The sequence below is a fragment of the Rhododendron vialii genome, chromosome 6a (genome assembly GCF_030253575.1).
Source record: "Rhododendron vialii isolate Sample 1 chromosome 6a, ASM3025357v1".
In the NCBI taxonomy this organism is placed as follows: domain Eukaryota; kingdom Viridiplantae; phylum Streptophyta; class Magnoliopsida; order Ericales; family Ericaceae; genus Rhododendron; species Rhododendron vialii.
This window is the reverse complement of record NC_080562.1, coordinates 12,095,509-12,116,147: the sequence shown is the minus strand read 5'-3', so window position 1 is coordinate 12,116,147 and position 20,639 is coordinate 12,095,509. Positions and strand designations below refer to the sequence as shown.

Genomic DNA, 20,639 nt, shown 5'->3' with positions numbered 1-20,639 from the left:
ATGGTTCTACGTGGTATGCTTTTTAATATGGTTATATGATGATACAGGTTATATAACCTTATATATTTATTCAGAAAATTCCAAATATATCAGAAGCAAGTCAGAGAGGCCGCTACGCGGACCAAATCAATAAATGATTGATGAAAAGCAGAATTATAACCTTATATTTTTATTCAGTAATAAAAAAATCAAATAATCGAAATACATGGTCATATATCAAAATTTGTACAATGTTACACAGATATATGTAACTCTTAAAAAGGAGAATATATAACGTTATATATGTACAATAACGTTATATATAGTGTATCAGAAAAGGAGAATCTTCGACTGTTATATAACGTTATATAAGTACAACAACGTTACATACGAAACTATATCAAGATCAGTAGATCCGTGATTGGCGTGATCAACATTCCAAATAGAGAGAGACGAGAGAGAGATATACCCGTGATTGGCATGATTTGCAAAACTAGAAGGGATAATGGGAGGATAATGGGCTAAATTGATGAGATTTGAATGGAAGGGTAATTCTGTCAGGCAATAATTCTCTTTTTAAATGTAGTAGACTTTATGCCTTACCAAATACATATTAGTGGACTTAGTGGGTTAAAAACTTGATCAGTAGACCTAGTGAGTTAAAAACATGCTATAGTGGACCCTAGGCTAATTTTTTATATAAAAAAAGAAACTAAAATTAAAAAGCTCAATCGCTTGTTCACTCTGATTTCCATTTTCTGGTCACACCATCAATAGAATAACAAGCGGACTTCCTGAGTCATCCAAAAGAGAAAAATTGCACTCTTCTTTTTCCCTACGAATTCTCTCTTTTTTTTTCCTTTTGCAGATACAAGACCCAAACATAGTGTTACAAGATAAACGATCGCAGGAGCCAAGGATTTTATGTAGCACATAGTACTAAAATCAAATGAAATAGCCAACGAGTGCGAAATAAAATAAAATGGGATAAGCCTTATTGTATAAAATCATCTTCACCACATCTAACTCATTGTGTGGGTGTATAGTTCAAAAAAGACATAAAACAACGTAAATTAAATACAACCCTATACTTTTTTTTCCCCCTCTCTGCACCTTTCAAATTGTTTAATTACAGGGGCCCTATGAACGCCTTACGGCTCCACAGGAGTTGTGACCACTTGTTTCCTTATGCTCTCTCTTCATTTTCCCTCTTTTGTCCAAAACTTCTCATTCCGCCATCTCCGATGGTGGACAAACATTATGACGCTTAATTTAGATCCACAAAATGAATATATGAATTTAATGATCTACCTATTCAGAGGCTTCCCTCACAGAATGTTCGTATTTAGTTCGGTTGTTTCTTGAAGAAAGGTTTCTGGCATATGAGTAGTCTCTCATTGCTGTTGCTCTCGATTTCTACGACTCGTGCATCCCATTTCAATCTTGTCGCTAGAGCTCTTGCTATTTCGATGAGAGAGGCTGAGTCGCGGAATATCACCCAACCCTGCACAGCACCGAGATTAGCGAAATGTAAGAAAGGGCATGAGGTGAAAAGTAGAGTTAATTTAACAACTCAGTGAAATGGAAACCAGGAGAGCCTTGCAACAAATGCAGAAACAATAGAAAGAATGACACGTAAAAGTTCTTGTAAAATAGAGGTAAGGTTGAAATTATTGTTGGAGGTTATCAAGTTTGCCTTCGGACCAAATTGAGGTTCAAAAACTACGAAATCCATCCCAAATGATTTGGCCCTTTCACACTTTAAAGACCTTAAAACAAACGATAACTGAGGATTGAAAATACTCACATCCCCATGGCTTAAAATGGAAAACATGGTTTCGTAGTGATCTCAAATAGCTAATGCAACCAAACCACGATGGATTCGTTGTAAAAGTCCCACAAGAAAAAGCTTAACTTTTTACCCTCTATGATGGATCTGAAGCAAAAAACTTAAAGAATATTAACAAAGCAAACTCACAAAACTAGTTGCTCTGCACTTTATTTAAAAAGTGCAGGAAAAAAATGTGTTCAGCGTTCAACCAAGCTAAAATGTCCTACATCATTTTCTCTGCTAAAGAGTACTACCACTCTTTGTCAATCTCAGCCATCCGAAGGAAAATTGAGGGGTAAGAAACCACTGGACACCGTCATATATCCAACTAACCTTATCACCTTAGTAAGCATTCAAGTGAACGGTCTGATTTTTGTTGTCCTTTTTATGTCGTATCCTTTGTAAGTTAATGCCATCGTTTTCAACTTTCGACTGATTGTAAAAATGAGGAGACCAATGCATGTCTATCACCTGAGTAACAAGAAATAGGAACAAAAGATTACTGTACCTCTGGACGAAGTAACCGATCTATCTCAGAGAATAGATCCAACAAGGTGCACCGGCGCTGCTGAACAGTTACAAGTGATAAAAGCCCTTCAGCATGCACCATATCGTATGTTCTAGGGTAGGTTGGAAATGCTTCACACCTACAAGATAAGAAATTTGAATGACGCAAAAGAAACAGAAATATAAAAGGACCATACAGGTTTATCAGATGGAACAACGAATAGATCCAGAATACCAAACACGCACAGTTAATAAATTAGCCAGACCTGAGGTTTTTAATACACAGTGGGTAACAAATCCAACACAGTTCCACCAATATATGAGTCGCGGTTGTATAGCACTGACATTTCCAATAAGAAGGGGTGACACATTTTTGTAAACACTTTTAGATGCAGCCAAATATCTCAATACACAACAATTACTAACTGGAATAATTCAAACACTTTGACTAGGTAACATGTATCGAACAATATACGAGGAAAAAATGTATACCATTGAAATTTTAATTAAACAAAGGAGATCCACCGCTACAATTTCAGTTACAGACAAATATTTCATTGGTGAATAATAAGACTCACAAGAAGACTACCAAATGTTCTGAAAATTCTTACTTCAACTTGATAATATGTTTCTCTTTTCCCCTTCATATTCCTTCCCTAATCTTTCTCTGTTCGTGGTTTCCGTTTTACTTTATCCATGTCATAAAGCTACGAATGTGTTTGCTTTGGGTCTCTAGACTAGACCCACCCCCTCTCTTTGCACACGGTCCCCAATAAGTTCTCTCAAATTATTACTCTCATTTCTCTCACCCTCTCCACCCATTACCCTCAAAACCCAAACGAAACACAGCAAGGTGTTATTTCCACTAAACTAAAGAATTGGAATGCATGTATGATGTACCACAAGGACAAGGTAGATGAACTCCACACTCTTTTCTATTAAGACATTTACCAATTACAGCGGTGTAAATTCAAGAACAAGAACACCAGGCCAAAGTCCTCTCAATGATAAAAAGTTTAGGAGTTCTATCAAGATGATCAGGAGACAACTTGGTCCCTTTAGAAAAAAAAACTCTAACAGCAGAGTCCATCAATTAGTCTAAAGTAGCCATCTGGTGTTATTTCATATTTCGACTGCTACAAATAAGTTGTTGTTCGGCAAGCAATAAATTTGATGCAGTAGCAGTTTCCATAGGTCACAAAACGTAGAATTCTTGGATGTAGAAAGGTAGAACTTACCAATCATGTAATACTCCAACGAAGCCCCTGTCAAGTATTAACGGAAGAGAGTTGGGCCCACTTGTAGGGACCACATTCATTACCCAAACAGATTTCCCAGCTTCCAACAACGCAGAATTGAAGCCACCAAAGCGGGCATTCATGTCCAGCACATTTCTGAGCATGTTATAAGGCGGAGAAGGATCCTCATCACCTGGTCTCTTTGGATGATCCGAGAATATAAGCGGAGACAGAAGAGACCAATAGTTACGAACAGCTGAGTTCCAGTTCTGGGTATCCTCAGCAAAGTCTTCAGGAGACACACCTATAAGTGAGGAAATCATTGACACAATTAAGCAGAATATGAGGGTGAAGATATTAAGCATTAACGAGGGTGAAATTTTTTATCAAAAGCAAAAACTATCTAAAATGGGCAATCATTGACACTATCTAAAATGGGCTTTTCACTTCTGCTAAAGTTTTTATAGTATCTCTTATCTGAAATTTGTTTTTTTACGCAATTAGGGCCTTCCAAAATGAGGTCTGAAGCAAAAACTTTTGCGTCTTTGCTAGATAGCCGGCCCTACTTACTGCTGATGTAACAAAATTCCTTTTATGTCCTCCATGCTGTTTTAAATAGGATTCTCAGGGGGGAAACGTTATACTCAACAAAGAAATTACCATAGATTGCAAGTTCATCAGAGTTCAATTTAGACCTAGAAGGCCAGGTCGGCCTTTTTTCAATAGGAATCCATCGACGACTTTGAGTTCCTCCTATGCAGGATTGGAGTGGTCGATAATACGGAGTCTCAACATCATGTGCCTTACTGCAGAGGGAGGGCTTTGATCCAGAATTCCTAGAAATATAGAAACACATCAGTATATTTTAAGCCTTTACGGGATTAGATCCAAATTTTCGAGATAAGTAGAAACATGTCAATTTTTTAAAATATTTGTTACCTTAGATGTAAAATGAAAATAAATGAACAATTGATCAGTCACCTAACCTGGAACCATAACAAGCCTTTTTACTTGTCTTCTTCCACACGACAGTCTCATCTTGCTGTGGCAACATATCCCAGCAGAGACTTTCTGCAAAAGTGCGCACAAAATTCCATCTTTTCTGATTCTCTTTCTTGCGAAGGGAACCCTGCAAATTGGTAAGTGGTGAAGTCCACACAAAGTATCCACCAGGCCTCAATACTCGATCTGCTTCAATCAAAAGATTACCCTCTGCACAACATGGAAAAAAGTATCTAAAATTTAACTTCCTGACCAAGCGCCAAGAAACCAACTAAATCTTCTATACTTAATACTCCAGAACAATTAAAACATGAAGCTCACAGCAAACCAAAGCAACACATGAACCATGATAGTTGCATAAATAAGAAACACTTAAATGAGGGGTCCCGATAAAATAAGAACGAGAATGATGGTATAAGCTTTAGAAAATATGTTTAAATTTCTAGACTTATTGACGAAATTATAGCCCAGAGAACTTGCAGCTCTTACTCATGCACAATGATGACAAAATACCATTGTATTTGCCTTTAATCTCTATATCTACAACATCTAGGACGGTGAACGTATGAATTTCTCAAGACCTATGTAACACGGACACGGACACGGATACGGAACACGGAACACGGCAATTCTAAAAAAATGGGGATACGGACACAGTGGGGGACACACCACGTGTATAAATAAATAAATAAATATGTACATATATATAAAAAAAAATTATGAATCATTGTATATGAAAATAATTTCACAAATTGTATAAAAAAATTTCAAAGGCATAATTATAGTTTAACCCAAATGTTTTGAATAATTTCATATTAACCCCAAAAATTTAAAAAATATTACATTTTGACCCCCAGGCGTGTCCCCAGCAGTGTACCCTATCAAACAATAATAAAAATTATTTGACACGCCACGTGGCGTGTCCAATACGTGTCCCCGTGTCCAATACGTGGACACGACGCCCTTTGGTGCTACATAGCTCAGGACCAAAGTTCAACCAAGAGAAAATTGTTGTGAGAGAAAGAAAGGAAAAGTGTATAGGGTGTTAACTAACCCTAACACATGTGAGCTTTATTTATATTATGTGGCGACTAGTTACATAACATAAGCAACCAATGTGGGACTAAGTCCAACTCTATTCTAACACTCCCCCTCAAGCTGGAGAATAAATATCACAAAATCCCAGCTTGTTACGTAACAACTCTAAACGTGGTTTAACTAGAGACTTGGTGAAGATATCTGCCAACTGAGCTCCTGTAGACACGAAAGGGGTAGCCAACAGGCCACTATCTATCTTCTCCCGAACAATATGACAATCTACCTCGATGTGTTTGGTTCTCTCATGAAATACCGGATTCGAAGCGATATGTATTGCTGCCTGATTATCACAATACATAGGAATAGGTAACTGTACACCAAGCCCCAACTCCTCGAGCAAAGCTCTCAACCATACAATCTCGCATGTAGTATGAGCCATGGCACGATACTCTGCTTCAGCACTGGAACGAGCAACCACAGTTTGTTTCTTGCTCTTCCAGGTAACTAAATTTCCACCAACAAAAGTACAGTACCCAGTTGTGGACCGTCTATCAGATGGTGATCCTGCCCAATCAGCGTCAGTAAAGGCTTCGACACGCAAATGACCATTTGAACGATAAAACAAGCCACGTCCAGGATGAGCCTTGAGATACTTCACAATACGAAGACAAGCGTCCCAATGTGGAAAACGAGGAGCTGACATGAACTGACTTACCATACTGACAGCAAATGAGATATCAGGCCGTGTATTGGTGAGATAATTCAGCTTGCCTACCAAGCGACGATAACGGTCTGGATGAGGAAATATCTCCCCCTGATCAATACACAATTTGACGTTTGGATCCATAGGAGTCTCCGCAGGCTTTGCTCCTAATAAACCAGTCTCCTCTAGAATATCTAGCGTATACTTTCTTTGAGATAAACTGATTCCTTCCTTGGATCTTGCTACCTCAATACCCAAGAAATATCGTAGCTTACCCAAATCTTTGGTGTGAAACTGACGCTGTAAGAACTGTTTCAGCTCATCAATACCTTTCTGATCATCCCCAGTAATAATGATATCATCCACATACACAATCAACACTACTCTTCCCCGATCTGACTGAATAGAGAAGACAGAATGATCAGAATGAGAGCGACGCATACCAAACTGCAACACAGCATCACTAAACCTGCCAAACCAAGCTCGAGGGGACTGCTTAAGACCATAGAGGGCTTTGCGAAGGCGACACACCTGAGAACGCTCCCCCTGAGCAACAAACCCAGGAGGTTGCTCCATATAAACCTCCTCGAGCAGGTCACCATGTAGAAATGCATTCTTAACGTCCAACTGAAACAAGGGCCAACCAAGATTGGCAGCCATAGAAATAAGAATGCGAATAGAGTTAATCTTGGCCACCGGAGAGAAAGTCTCAGCATAATCAACGCCATACGTCTGGGTATAGCCTTTGGCCACAAGACGGGCCTTGTACCGTTCTACTGTGCCATCTGGATTATACTTGACGGTAAATACCCATCGACATCCAATAGTAGACATTCCTGGTGGAAGAGAAACCAACTCCCAAGTGCCATTGTCATGAAGAGCAGACATCTCAGTCTCCATAGCTGTCCGCCACTCAGAAACAGATAAGGCCTCCTGAACAGTGTTAGGAACAAAAATGGACGAAATAGAAGTAGTAAAAGCACCAAGGGACGGAGACAGATGATCATAGGAAACAAACTGAACAATAGGATGAGATGTGCAAGACCGAATACCTTTGCGAAGAGCTATAGGAAGACTAGGTGATGGCGGAGGTGGAGGTGGAGGTGAGGGTGGAGGTGGAGGTGAAGGTGCAACCGGATCTTGGGACGGAGGAGGCGTGGTGGCTGGTACTTGTGGGGCTGTTAATACTTGTTGCCGACGAACATACACCTGCAAGGGAGGACCAGATGGTACACAAATAGGAAACACAGACTCAGACTCAGGAAGGTCAACTGGAGTACTGTGACCCGAGTAAAAGGGCAATGACTCATTAAATGTGACATCAGCACAAACAAAATGACGACGAAGAGATGGTGAGTAACATTTATACCCTTTCTGAGTGCGTGAGTACCCCAGAAAAATACACCGAATTGACCGTGGATCAAGTTTGTTCCGGTCAGGATCCAGAGCATGAACATAACAGGTGCACCCGAACACTCGTAAGGGTAATGAGTGGAGAGGGCGACCAGGAAATAAAACGGTATGGGGTATCTGACCACCTAGAACGCTAGATGGCATACGATTGATCAAGTAACATGCTGTAAGAATAGCATAACTCCAGTAAGACTTAGGAACTTGCATTTGAAATAATAGAGCACGCATAACCTCTGATAAATGCCTAATCTTGCGTTCGGCAACTCCATTTTGTTGTGGAGTTCGAGCGCAAGAAGATTGGTGAATTATACCATGGTCATCAAAAAACTTAGAAAGAGAATTATGAAAATATTCACCTGCATTGTCAGAACGAAATATACGAATGCAAGTATCAAATTGAGTTTTGATTTCCATATAAAATGACTTAAAGATAGAAGACAACTCTGACCGCTCTTTCATGAGATAAAGATACGTAACACGAGAATAATCATCGACAAAAATAGCATAATACTGAAAGCCAAAAACATTAGGAACACGCATTGGACCCCAAATATCAGAATGAACTAAGTGAAAAGGACGGGTTACGCGACTCTCAACCCTAGGATAAAAAGACACTCTATGATGTTTACTAAACTCACAGACTTCACAAGGCAAAGCATCAACACGGCTACATGAAGGTACCAGCCGTTTAAGATTCTGAAGGGATGGATGACCAAGTCGACAATGATGTTGATAGGGTGACACAGAAGACTGAAAGGCAACAGAACTAGGGTGAACATTGTCAGTAAAGTAATATAAACCACCACGCTCAGTACCACCACCAATTTTTCGCCCCGTCTTGAGATCCTGAAACACACAACCATGAGGAAGAAATGTGACAGAGCAATTTAAAGATTTAGTAAGTTTACTAACAGACATAAGATTTAATGGAAAACGAGGAACGTGCAATACTGAATCCAAAGTCAAAGAAGAAGTAACAGAAACCGAACCCAAACCAGTAATATCAGTGGTAGAACCATCTGCTAAGGTAACACGAGATGGTTTATCAATAGACTGATGGCCAGAAAGAATAGTAGAATTACCAGTCATATGATCAGATGCACCAGAATCAATAACCCAAGGAACAGAAAAATGAGAAGTTGCAATACAAGCACTAGAAGAACCTGTCTGAGATAGCGTAGCAATGGAGGAACTTGTCTGAAGTGACACAAGGCGTTGGTACTCCTCCATAGAAATAGTCACCATAGCAGTGGAGCGTGCAGCTTGCCTAATATCCTTGGGAGAAGTAACCCGATGAGCCTGAGAAAAACCATGTAGGTCATAGCAGTGGTCCACCGTATGATTAGTTCCCCCACAATAAGTACAAAGTCTATAACCATGGCCTCGACTATGGCCACCTCTCCTTGACATGTGACCTGTACGACTAAATCCACAACGACCAAAACCATGACCACCAGAAACGCGGTCAAAACGACCACTGTACCCATAATCACGGCTAAATGAAGAACCAAAATCACCAGAATCAGCGGAAGTAAAATCAGAACCAGATTTCATTGCAAACATATCACCGTACAATGAGAGGCAACTAGTCAACTACCGATAGATCAACCAACCAAATACTCCACTAACAAACGGCCAATAAACAAGAAATAAGGAACTGATTGACCGGCTAACGACCAAGAGCACGACACCGCATGCATCCAACAAAACCAAAGTAGCCACCGAACAACATAATCCCAATATCAAGCAACAACCAAGAGCTCATATGCCAACATAGACCAAATAACTCAACACAATCTAACAATTGAAATCAGACTTCAACATACCCAAACTACCATCTATTGGAGAGGATAAACTGTAGATTGACCAAAAAATCCAAAATTACTAGAACAATCAGTGCATAAGAGTAACGGAATAATACCCAACAATGATGAACAGTGCGCGATGAACAGTACGACGGTGAACAGTATCGGTGAACAGTGCCGACGATGAACAGTATCGGTGAACAGTGCCGACGATGAACAGTAATCGGTGAACAGTACCGACGGTGAACAGCTGTGAACTAATGATTAGGGTTAAGGTAGAGGCTAAGATTAGGATTGTGATTTTATGTACAGAGACTAGGGTTTAGGCTAAGATTGTAGGGATTATGTACAAAGGCTACGGTGGTTTAGGATTGTTGTGGTGGTTTAGGATTAAGATTAAGATCCCGCTCTGATACCATGTTGTGAGAGAAAGAAAGGAAAAGTGTATAGGGTGTTAACTAACCCTAACACATGTGAGCTTTATTTATATTATGTGGCGACTAGTTACATAACATAAGCAACCAATGTGGGACTAAGTCCAACTCTATTCTAACAAAAATGACATCAGACAAATGATATCGTTATCAATATATCTTTAAGGACAGCGATACTTCAGCCATTTTCAATATCTTCTTTGCAACAAGTATAGAAACAAAGGCTGCACACTTCCCTCCTAAAATGGTACAAAAGTGTTGACCAAAACAAAACTATTATAAACATGCAATTCATTTAGTCATTAAGAACCCCTATCAGACTTCAATGGAAAAAAGAATCTGCAGCATCTCTACTCTTACCAGCAACCTAGAATAGCTTAGCCAACTCAACAAAGCCAAGAAATACCTTAGGGCGGCTTCCTAAGCATATCTAAGAAAATGCATAATGTAGGATTTGAGAACTTTATACGACCAAAAAGTGTAGGATACGGCATGTCAAAAAAGGGCCGGGATAAGCATGTCAAATACTCGAATGATACTACCACCCAACCCCGGTCAAGAGAGAGATCATTTTCTGCGGTCAATACATACTAGGAGGATATACAGTATAGCCCATGAACAACGGCGAACGACAATCTAGCCCCAGGAAATTTAAGTAGAACAAGCAGCAAAAAATTAATCAAAATTCTAAAACAATGGTAGCTTCTTGAACCAAAAAAACAGTTTCGGACTTACGGAAGTGAAGCACATAGACTTGCAAATTAATTTAGGACGACAAAATGAAGATGCATTACTTAACCATATTTTATGATTACTAGGGGTGAAAGTCTCTCTTAGCATTTTACCTACCTGGTAGTGGATGTTGTTGTCTTCTAGTGAAAAACATTTGAATGACTATATATAAAAAGCATTGAATGCCGACAATATTTTTGTATCCTAAATGAAGATAGTCATCTAGCATGTGGAGTATCCAGCATGAAGTATTGCTTTCATGACTAGAACTTGACTCGTACCTTTCTGATCCCAGTCAATGCCGCATCGTGCACAATGCACCATATCAAAGGAAAGAGATGAATATGGCAACTGCTTCGAAGTAAAAGAACCTATCATTGCGGGCAGACCTCTTTCAAGAGTCAGTTGAACTTGACTACCTGAAGCCTCATAGTTTGCAATACACATGGTTAAAAGTTGTTTTGAAAAGAGATGTGCTCCAAAGCTACCATACCCACATCCTATATCCAAGATGCTTCTAACCTGAAACATTTAGAGAACGTGTCAATGTATAACATCGAGATGGTTCTGACCTGAAACGTTGAAGTGAAGCGTTGAATGTGTTAGATTGCCCTTTCTTTTTCCTTCTATAAGTAGTACTTAGCCAATTCAATATCAACGCAAAAGAATCTTAGTTGGTCCTAGCCAAACTAGCAGTTAATCATTGTCGACACGAACATGAATAATAATCCATCACTTGGAGAGAAAAAACATTACACGGTTGATAACTAGTTGAAAAATCCCAACAAGACTCTTTCACAATAAGGTAAGTAAATGTCCATACTGAATCTTTTCAAGGACTGGTCCACTTTCAATTTGGACTCAAGCTCAGTAACTATTTGGTACGCACTTTGTCATCCCCATGAACTAACAATTATAAGTTGGGAAAGAGTGTAATCATGATATGGTTTTATGATGTTTGCGCTAGAAGCAAGGTTTTCAATATCCTTGCACTTGACTATAATTTTGATGAAATCGATGAATGGTAAACCAAGTATCCCAATCAACATTAGCATGGATAAGGATTTCAGCAGCACATGATTGAGAACAACATAGATTTTGCGTTATTGTATAGTATGACCGCAAGAGGTACCAAGAGCTAGAAGTAGGCCAAAGCAATAAAACAGAACACTTCAAAGATGCTGATTCTGTAATGGGAATTTAAATCTACTTACGCCAGCTTGTAACAAGTTAGATTCATTTCTTAGGCCAATCATTTCTGCAATTTGATGCGAATAGTCCTCAACACCATCAAACATAAGCGATGCAGAACGGAAGGAAATCTGCTCTTCTTCCAACATCATCATCCTACATCCCAGAAGAATTGAAACCCAAAAATAACTTCAGGACTAATGCTCAATGCTTTCATGACAAAGGAAAAGAACACACTCCACTCGACTCACCTCTTGGTCAAGCTTCCAGAGGAAAGTACCTCCTGTGCAGTAATTTTAACATTTGCAACCCATATGACATCTTTTCCAGTAGGCCACCTAAGAGGAATCTTGTAATTGACAGGTGGAAGAACCAAGCAATTTTGCCTGGATCCTTGTAAACAATGGCGATCGTGCTCTTCACTTTCAGGAAAACCCAAAGCAAGACTCTCTGTAACATTGAAGCAGGGAACATGGTTTTCAGACTCCTCGGGACAAAAATCCAATTCTTTAAACCTTGAAGCACCTAGAGAGAGCTCTCCAATATCCCATAAATCTGATACAAGTTTCTCTTGAATACGCCTATTCCCACGTATTATGTGGCCTCTTGATGAGCTTGTAATTGAAATTGTCCACAAAAAGGATCCAGTGAGAGCTAGAATTACTATCATTACTAAACTGAACTTAAGAAACAACAAAGTTAACTTATGTCGACTTCTCAAGCTTCCGGTGGCGTAGGGATCGGTCGTGAAACTATTCTCACTAAAACTATTTTTAGAAGGTGAATTATCCAGAAAAGGTAACCGAAAAGGAAATCGGAATGACATGTGTGTATGATCAGGAGAAGGACGAATTTTATCCAAATCTTCCTTCTCCGTTTTCTCTTTCATCTGAGAGTCATCCCAGGAATCATTCTTCCCTGCGAACCGGACACCGCCGGATACACCTCGAAGTAGTGGCCTTGACATTTTCCAGCCTGAAAAAAACCCCCAAACAGATGGATTGAAAAAGATGCAAAGAAACCTTCAAAAGTTGTTCAATTAGATGAGCTAAGCACACAAGGAGCAAATTCAAGAGAATTCACTATAAAACAGAGAAACCCAGATAAGTTCTTATCTTTGGTTAGTGAAATAAGCTAAACCATTATAGAAAGCAAACCGTGTCCTGGGGTAAGATAGGTTCCCCATTTTCTGCACAAGATCCACAAAATCCAGAAGTATCGAGCAGAAATCTAATAGTCATGGGCATGTTTTCTTAAACCTAATCATTAAACCCTCCTACTGCTGGCTAGTATGAGTGAGTAGCATCGGCAAATGAATGAATAAGATTGAGCAATTCAGATTCCGATAACAGCTGAAAGATAAACAAGTTTTTTTTTTTTTCCTTTTTGGTAAGAGAAAGATGAACAAGCTACATTCAATTCGTATCTATTATATTAAGAATTAAATCCCTTATCAGAAAATGCACTAGAATTTCATTTCAAATGAATTCCAATCCAGATAAATTACCTCAAACCCAGAAAATGCACAAGAAAATCAAGAGGAACCCAGAAAAGATCAGCAAAAAACTAAGAAACCCATACGAAACACTTGAATATGTAACAAATGCGGCCAATAAATCCAAATCAAGAGGAACCCAGAAAAGATTAGCAAAAAGGTCGAAAACCCATTTGAAGGAATTGAATATGTAACAGATTGTGACCAATAAATCCAAACCAGTAGACAACAAGGAGTGAAAACGCAGTGGCAGAAGAAAACAGTACCTGAAAAATGCAGATGGCGAAAGAGCGTAAGATCGAAGCCCCGTGAATTCAGCGTAGCATTAAGATGTTGTTTTCATGAGTCATTAACGCCACAAAACCGAAGTTTTTTTTTTGTCCTCTCCCAGCTCCTCCTACTACTCTTTCTTCTTCTTTGACACTCTCTTTCTCTCTCTACCTTCCAGATTTCAGATAGAGAGAGAGAGAGGGAAACAGAGGGATTCGTTTACTGTTGATCCAATCACAGCAGCCACGATATATATATTTATATATATATATATATATATATATCTATATATCTTCCTCTGTTTAATACAATATCTATCTATCCCTCTCTACTAATTAATTAATGTGATACGCTAGTGTAATTAATTTAACACTCTATAAAAAACACGCTTGATCGCCGGTAGGTAGTAGTAGTAGAGTTCGATCCAAACAGTGATTCTCAATTACGTCTCTGTACCCAAAACAAAATCCGAAAAAAAAAAAGAAAAAGAATTGCCTCAACGCCTAATTAACTACTAGTACACTATTAATGTGGAGAGAGAAGGAGACCCAACCCAAAGCCCGAATTAGTAGCAGTAAAACTTGGTTTTAACAATCACAAGTCACACTCTCTCTCTTGGAATATTTCAATACTCGTTCTCTCTCTCTCTCTCTCTCTCTCTCTCTCTCTCTCTCCGTCTATATATATATACACATACATACATACATACACACACACGCGGATCCTTCGACCCAACAAGATGTAGATCTGGGAGAAAGGGTTAAATTAATTTGGCTGAACACTCCTTCTTGCGCCGGGAATTAGGGAAGGGAAACCTCCCATTACGTTTCTCACTTATATACGCACACACTGAGAGAGAGAGAGAGAGAGAGAGAGAGAGAGACACCGTCACTAGCGGAGAGATATAAAGATCAAAATGGGGCTCCACCTCTCCTCTCATAAATGTTACCCAGAAGCCAAGCCTGAATCCCTGGTAAAAAAAACAAAATTTGCGTCCTAATCCCTCAAAAATGTTCCACCCATACTCCACTGTTCCACTCTCTCTCTCTCCATGTATTTGTGTTTATATAGGGATATATATATATATATATATATATATATATATATATATATATATGTGCGTGTGTGTATATATATATATTGCTCTTATTAATTCTCATTTTACTAGTATAATGTATTTAACTGCTCTCTCTGTGTTCACGGGTGGAGTAAAGATTCGTGTTCAATGACGCCAAAACTTTCCATGGGGCCTAACATTTTTTGTTTTGGGTAAAAATCATGTACTCCTCCTATTTGTTAGAAGATGATAAAGCATGAATCCTGTAGCTCATTGAGGATATATAAATCGGTTTTTGTTTTTTACCGCAAAAAAAAATTAAATCTGATTTTTAAAGGACCTCAATGGATAATCAATCTTTGATCGGAAAAAAAAAAAAAAACCAAGTCAATGGTAGTATTATTAGACAATTTTTTTAATATTTGCAGGTAAACAATCATTCATTCACTAATTCTTCATGAGATTGCTACATCTAAATCAACATCAATGAACAAGAAATACAAAAATAAAAATGAAAAATGTACATATAGATAGTCAGTGGCGACTTTAGGATTGTATGAATTTCGGGTCATTTATTAATCAAGCATAAATTTTAATATAAGAGTATGACATCTATATTAATTAATGATTCATCATTTATTTCCAACAAGCTACCAATCAAGAGACCAACTAATAAGTAGAAGATATCGAAGAAAAATGTCGATGATGTTGATTTCAGTTTTCAAAAAAATATACAAATAATTTCATTATCTATAATGGAGTAACTCGCATAACTATACAGTATTTGTAACAAATATTTTCAATTGTGATAAATTTACCATAATTTTGTACAAATTAAATCGTAAAATACTCATAAAAGGTGGAGCGATGAGTTGTTCTGTGAGTTAATGAAAAAAATTATCTAGTGAATTGCACACTGTAATGGGGTCAATCCTACTTTTTGATGGGGCAATTAGTTAGCCTATAAAAATTTTCAATATAACTATAGAGATTTTTTTTTTTTTTTTTCATGAGGTCGGTTGACCCCATATATTATTTCTTGTCGTCGCCACTGTAGATAGTGAAATTGGAACTAATGAAAAATTAACTTTGTGCTGTGGCGATACCGTGCGATAATATTAATGAAACTATACCTTATGTATGCATTTAGTCATTTTATTCTTTTTAATGAAGGAAATCCTTGGTATTTATTTGGTTATACTCCACTGGTTATTTTGTTCATTATTACGCGTGTTGTTGGGGAATTGTTAAGAACTATTCAAAACAGGTTACGTCGGACACATTAGACTGTCCAACAGTAATTACAAGTCATCAAAATAGAGTCACAATTGTCATGAATTTTGAATTCTTGAATAATTATGTAGTTTTGCTCTTATGTTTTGTTGTCGTCAACAAGTTGTTCTTATGTTGTCATAACTTGAGAACAAATTCTTACCGCAAAAGGGAAAAAAACCAACAGAGTGGAAATGCGATGAGTGATAATTAATGGAGAAAGATAGATATTGAGAACCGTGCAGAGCGTAAAAAAATTTCTTAGAACTTGTAAAAGAACAAAGTGTCAACTACATAATTTTATGTATATTACGGAGGTCAATGATAATGCCACTTCCATTTTTACCAATGCCACTCTCATTTTGTCTTTTAGGTGAATTTACTAATTTACCTCTCAATGCAATAAACTTTTCACAAAATGCATGGGCTCTATCTTTGTGTAAATTCATACACTACAAGACAAAAAGGGGAGTAACATTGGTAAAAAAGGGAGTGGCATCATTCGCCTATTTGTATTGTTCATCGATAATTTATTAGGCCCCGTTCCGTTAAGAGTCTTATTTTTTAGTAAGTATATATATATATATATTTTACGTTATGAGACAGATCATTCTCTCACAATATATTACTTTAATTCAAAAATAAGTACTTTTTTCATTTTTTTTAAACAAGTACTTATTTTAGTTAATGACTTTTTAAAAATATGTACATATCTACTTGTGGCTAGTTTTTTTAGGCTGCATTCTTGTAAACTTAATTATTTTCTTCGTTTTGTATTTGTTCGTCTTTCTTGAATTTTTGTTAGATTTACGTTATATTCTTTGGATTAATCATTCGTCTCGACGAGAGGAGTCTAAAAAATACAAAATTTTGATCGAAAGCCAAAAAATATCACTAAAGACGAAAGAAATATCAAATAACTAGCTATCTTATTTGTCTAAAGTGTCATCTTATTCGAATCTTTTCAACATCGATCCATATTTTTATATTTTTCCAATTCGTCTCAAGACGAACGATTAACCCCAAAAATTACGATAAAAAACTAAACGAAAACTTACGAAAAATAAAAAAATACTGAAATAAGCTTCAAACTTTGAAGTTTACAAGAATGCAGCATTATGGTGCAGCAGCAGCAACAACAAGTCTCGTGGCAAAAATTATGAAAAAATATATATAAGGTGCTTGTGTTTAGGGTAAAAATTAAACTTTTGGAGACAGCATGATCATATACTACTATCATATCCTTACGATCGAAATGAATAAAAATTATTAGATGTTGGTGCCAAGGAATGGAAAAAGGATACTATAATACGTACTACAGTACTTAATTAATTACTACTACTACTACTAATACTAGCTAGGAGGCATACTTGATTAAACAAATGCCATGCACAATGATACAACACTATTTTTAATTTAATTTGGATGGAGGACAGGTAAGGGTAACATTGGCATCCGATTCGGTGTTTTCACTATCAAAATGTTTTTATTGACTTCCGTAGCACAAACATCTTTTTTTTTTTTTTATTGACTCCTTTTGGGGTCCACCTTATTATGACGCGTTTCTCTGTCGGTGAACGTGGAGTAGGATCAGCTGTGGTGTGTTGCAGAGTATCATTTTCTCTCTTCTTTGCTTTCTGTCGGTGTGTGGTGCGGTGGCTGGCTGGCACCGATAGAGGACTTCACGTACGTTCTACGCCTTCACGGATCGATATGGACTACTCCAACTCTTATCACTCTCCAAAGGTACGCCTTCACGGATCGATATGGAGTACTACTCCAACTCAGGGAGCGTTTTTTTGTAGTGAATAAATTTTGAAAAAGAATTTGTTGTAATTGAATAATTAGTTGTTTTCGGTAGTAAATAAAGTGTTGAGAAATGTCAAATTTTTCTGGTAATGAATAAATTGTAGATGAGTATGCGAGTGAAAAGTTATTGAGAAATAAGTTATTATTGACAAGATGTTAATTAGCTAGTGTAACAAGAAGCTAAAATGTCAAAATTTGTTAATTGGTGTGAACAAGATGATAAAATGACCTACTTTTTTCACCAAAAACTTAGTGAAAACTCCCATTCAATCTCCAAAAATATCTAAGGTAGAGTTGGCTTAGAGCACAAGCCAAAAAAGTCGAAACTTCAGACCCCAAAAACAGTATTTAAAATAGGGCTCTCAAATATTTAGGGCATGTTTGAGGGGTGTTAAGAAGGGGGATAAGAGGGGAGGGGGTAAGGGAGAAGGAAGATGGTGTTTGGTAAGGGAAAATAAGAGAGGGGGAGAGTTTATGCCTTTAGAGGTCCCTTAGCTAATCTCACCCTCCACCCAAGGGTAAGCTTATCCGGGTGGCGAGAAACACTAAATTGACCCTCAGACTTTTTTGGTATTCCCAATGTAATTATTTAATTAGGACAATTAAGTAAAGTCGTACATCATGTTATTCACCTACTCTTATTTAAGTTTATCCCCTCACATAACATTTTCACCTCTTATCCAGCCTTCATCTTTATCCACCCGAAACCTTATCCGTTCAACAAACGAGCTAAAGTCCACGTATATATTAGGTTCAATTATTTTTTGTGCAAGCTTGCTACACATGAAAATAGATCCAAATATTTAAGGTCCTCATTAATACTTTTTTTTTCCCGATCCACCTCATATGTAATGGTTACAGTTGCGTCTCGAGAAAGAAGCTTTTCAAAGTTTAAATTGATCAAAATTTATCGTCGGCCAATAATGTCTCATGAAAGATTAAATGGATTAAGAAGCTATATTGCCATTGAGAATGATAGAATTAAGAAGTTTGATAATTATTAATTAGTACGTTTGCAATTATTTTTGGATTACTATACAGTTTAAATTTTTACATTTTTTGTAACAAGACTCTTATGTTAATCAACTTGATGCCTCCGGAATCCTTTTTCATCACACGTTGAGGAAGAAACTAGCATAGATGACCCTGCAACAACAATTTCGCACAGGGAAAGACTACAATACACACCCTTTATTTGGGTGTGTATCATATGCACCCTCCAAAAATGTTATAAATTATAGAGAAAATGTTACGAATTGTATTGTTAAAAAGTTACGAATCGTATAAAGGTTATGCGATACACCAAAATGTTATGAATCATAATGAAAATGTTACAAATCATACTGCTGAAAAGTTATGAATTCTAGAACAAAATTTATGAAATACGCTAAAATATTATGAATGAACCATAAAATAGGTGCATATGGTACACCATTTTAAAGGGTGTGTATTGTAGACTTTTCCATTCAAACGTTATTATATGGGAGCTACACACCTTGTGATAAATCACATATTAATGTGTCACGGGACAAATGGAGTGGTGAATGGTGGGTACCATGTACCCCTATGTAGTGCTCCAATAGAAATTAATAACTTTCGTAACAGATGGGAAAATGTTTCAGTGGAAGTGAGAAAATTGTGATAATAGCAGTTTTTAGGCGGAACATACCCTAGTTCACATAGCTTTTTGGGGGATTTTTGATATTTGTCCTTATTCAAAAAAAAAAAATCGCATTTGTTAGTCTTGCATCAAACTTTTGTAGATTATTGGTTCGTCTCGTCGAGAGGAATTGGAAAAATAAAAAATTATGATTTTTACCCAAATACTCTAGGAAATATCCAAGATAAATGATATTTTTTAGAATATTTGGGTAAAAATCATAAATTTTTACTTTACCGATTCTTCTCGTTTAGACGAACTAATAATCCACAAAAGTTTTATGCAAAACTAACAAATGCGATTTTTTTTAATAAGGACAAAAACCAAAAATCTCAAAAAAAACTATCTGCAACAGGGGCTAAAAATCTCATAAATAATACTTCCTCTGTCCTAATTTACTTATCCCAATTCTATTCTAACTGGATAAAAAAACTAGTTATATCTTTAAATTGATAATGAATTTTATATCCAATATAGATCTTGCATTGTTTGATAGATCTTGATTTGTTCTATAATACAATATTTTTGAAATCACCTAAAATATTATAAATTACAAGATATAATCAATTAACAAGTAGCACAAACTCCCAAAAAGGAAAATTAAATTAGAACGGAAGGAGTACTACCAAACAGTTTACAGAGGAAGCAAACACACAAAACACAATACAATAAAAAAAGCAAACACACAAAAACACAATACAATAAAGTTATAATGGCAAATGAAGGCTTGAGAACTAGCTCTATTGGAAGTGCAATTTCGTTCATCCTTCTTAAAAGTGGGTGAATGTTATCCTCCTTTTTATTGGTTGAAATGATGTAGATCTCACCCGTGTAATACACTTTTTGGTAAGCATATAATAACTTTGTGGTGAGATACACAGTATTTCAACCAATAGAAAAGAAGGTAATGTTCACCCTCTTAAGTTGAGGGTAAACAAAACTCAACTCTATTTTTTTATTTTTTTTGTTCCGAAAACGATTCATATCATTTCAAAGAAGCCATACGGCATCTACAAATATCCATCCGAAAACAATGACAAAGGAAAACACCAAAACCATCCAACTAAGAATGAGACAAGGAAGATAACGTCTAAGACCAGGAACGACTTCACACCGCCAATAAAGGTCGGGACACGTGGAGTATGAAATCCAGACATTCAATCTCCTAAGGATTGGCGCAAACCCGAGTCACATCTAGCAACA

General features: G+C 37.1%; 1 protein-coding gene across 1 annotated transcript; it reads right to left on the bottom strand.

Annotated features, from left to right (window-relative positions):
* Positions 1 to 952: 952 nt before the first annotated feature.
* On the bottom strand, positions 953 to 14,516 carry LOC131328895 (probable pectin methyltransferase QUA2). The gene is made up of 9 exons (XM_058361859.1): positions 13,635 to 14,516; positions 12,125 to 12,848; positions 11,897 to 12,029; positions 10,964 to 11,204; positions 4,542 to 4,767; positions 4,216 to 4,391; positions 3,556 to 3,859; positions 2,319 to 2,457; positions 953 to 1,483 (listed from the first exon to the last, which is right to left on the bottom strand). The coding sequence occupies exons 2-9, from the start codon at positions 12,838 to 12,840 to the stop codon at positions 1,325 to 1,327; spliced, it is 2,094 nt and encodes a 697-aa protein (XP_058217842.1). The 5' UTR covers positions 12,841 to 12,848; positions 13,635 to 14,516; the 3' UTR covers positions 953 to 1,324.
* Between the last annotated feature and the right edge of the window lie 6,123 nt (positions 14,517 to 20,639).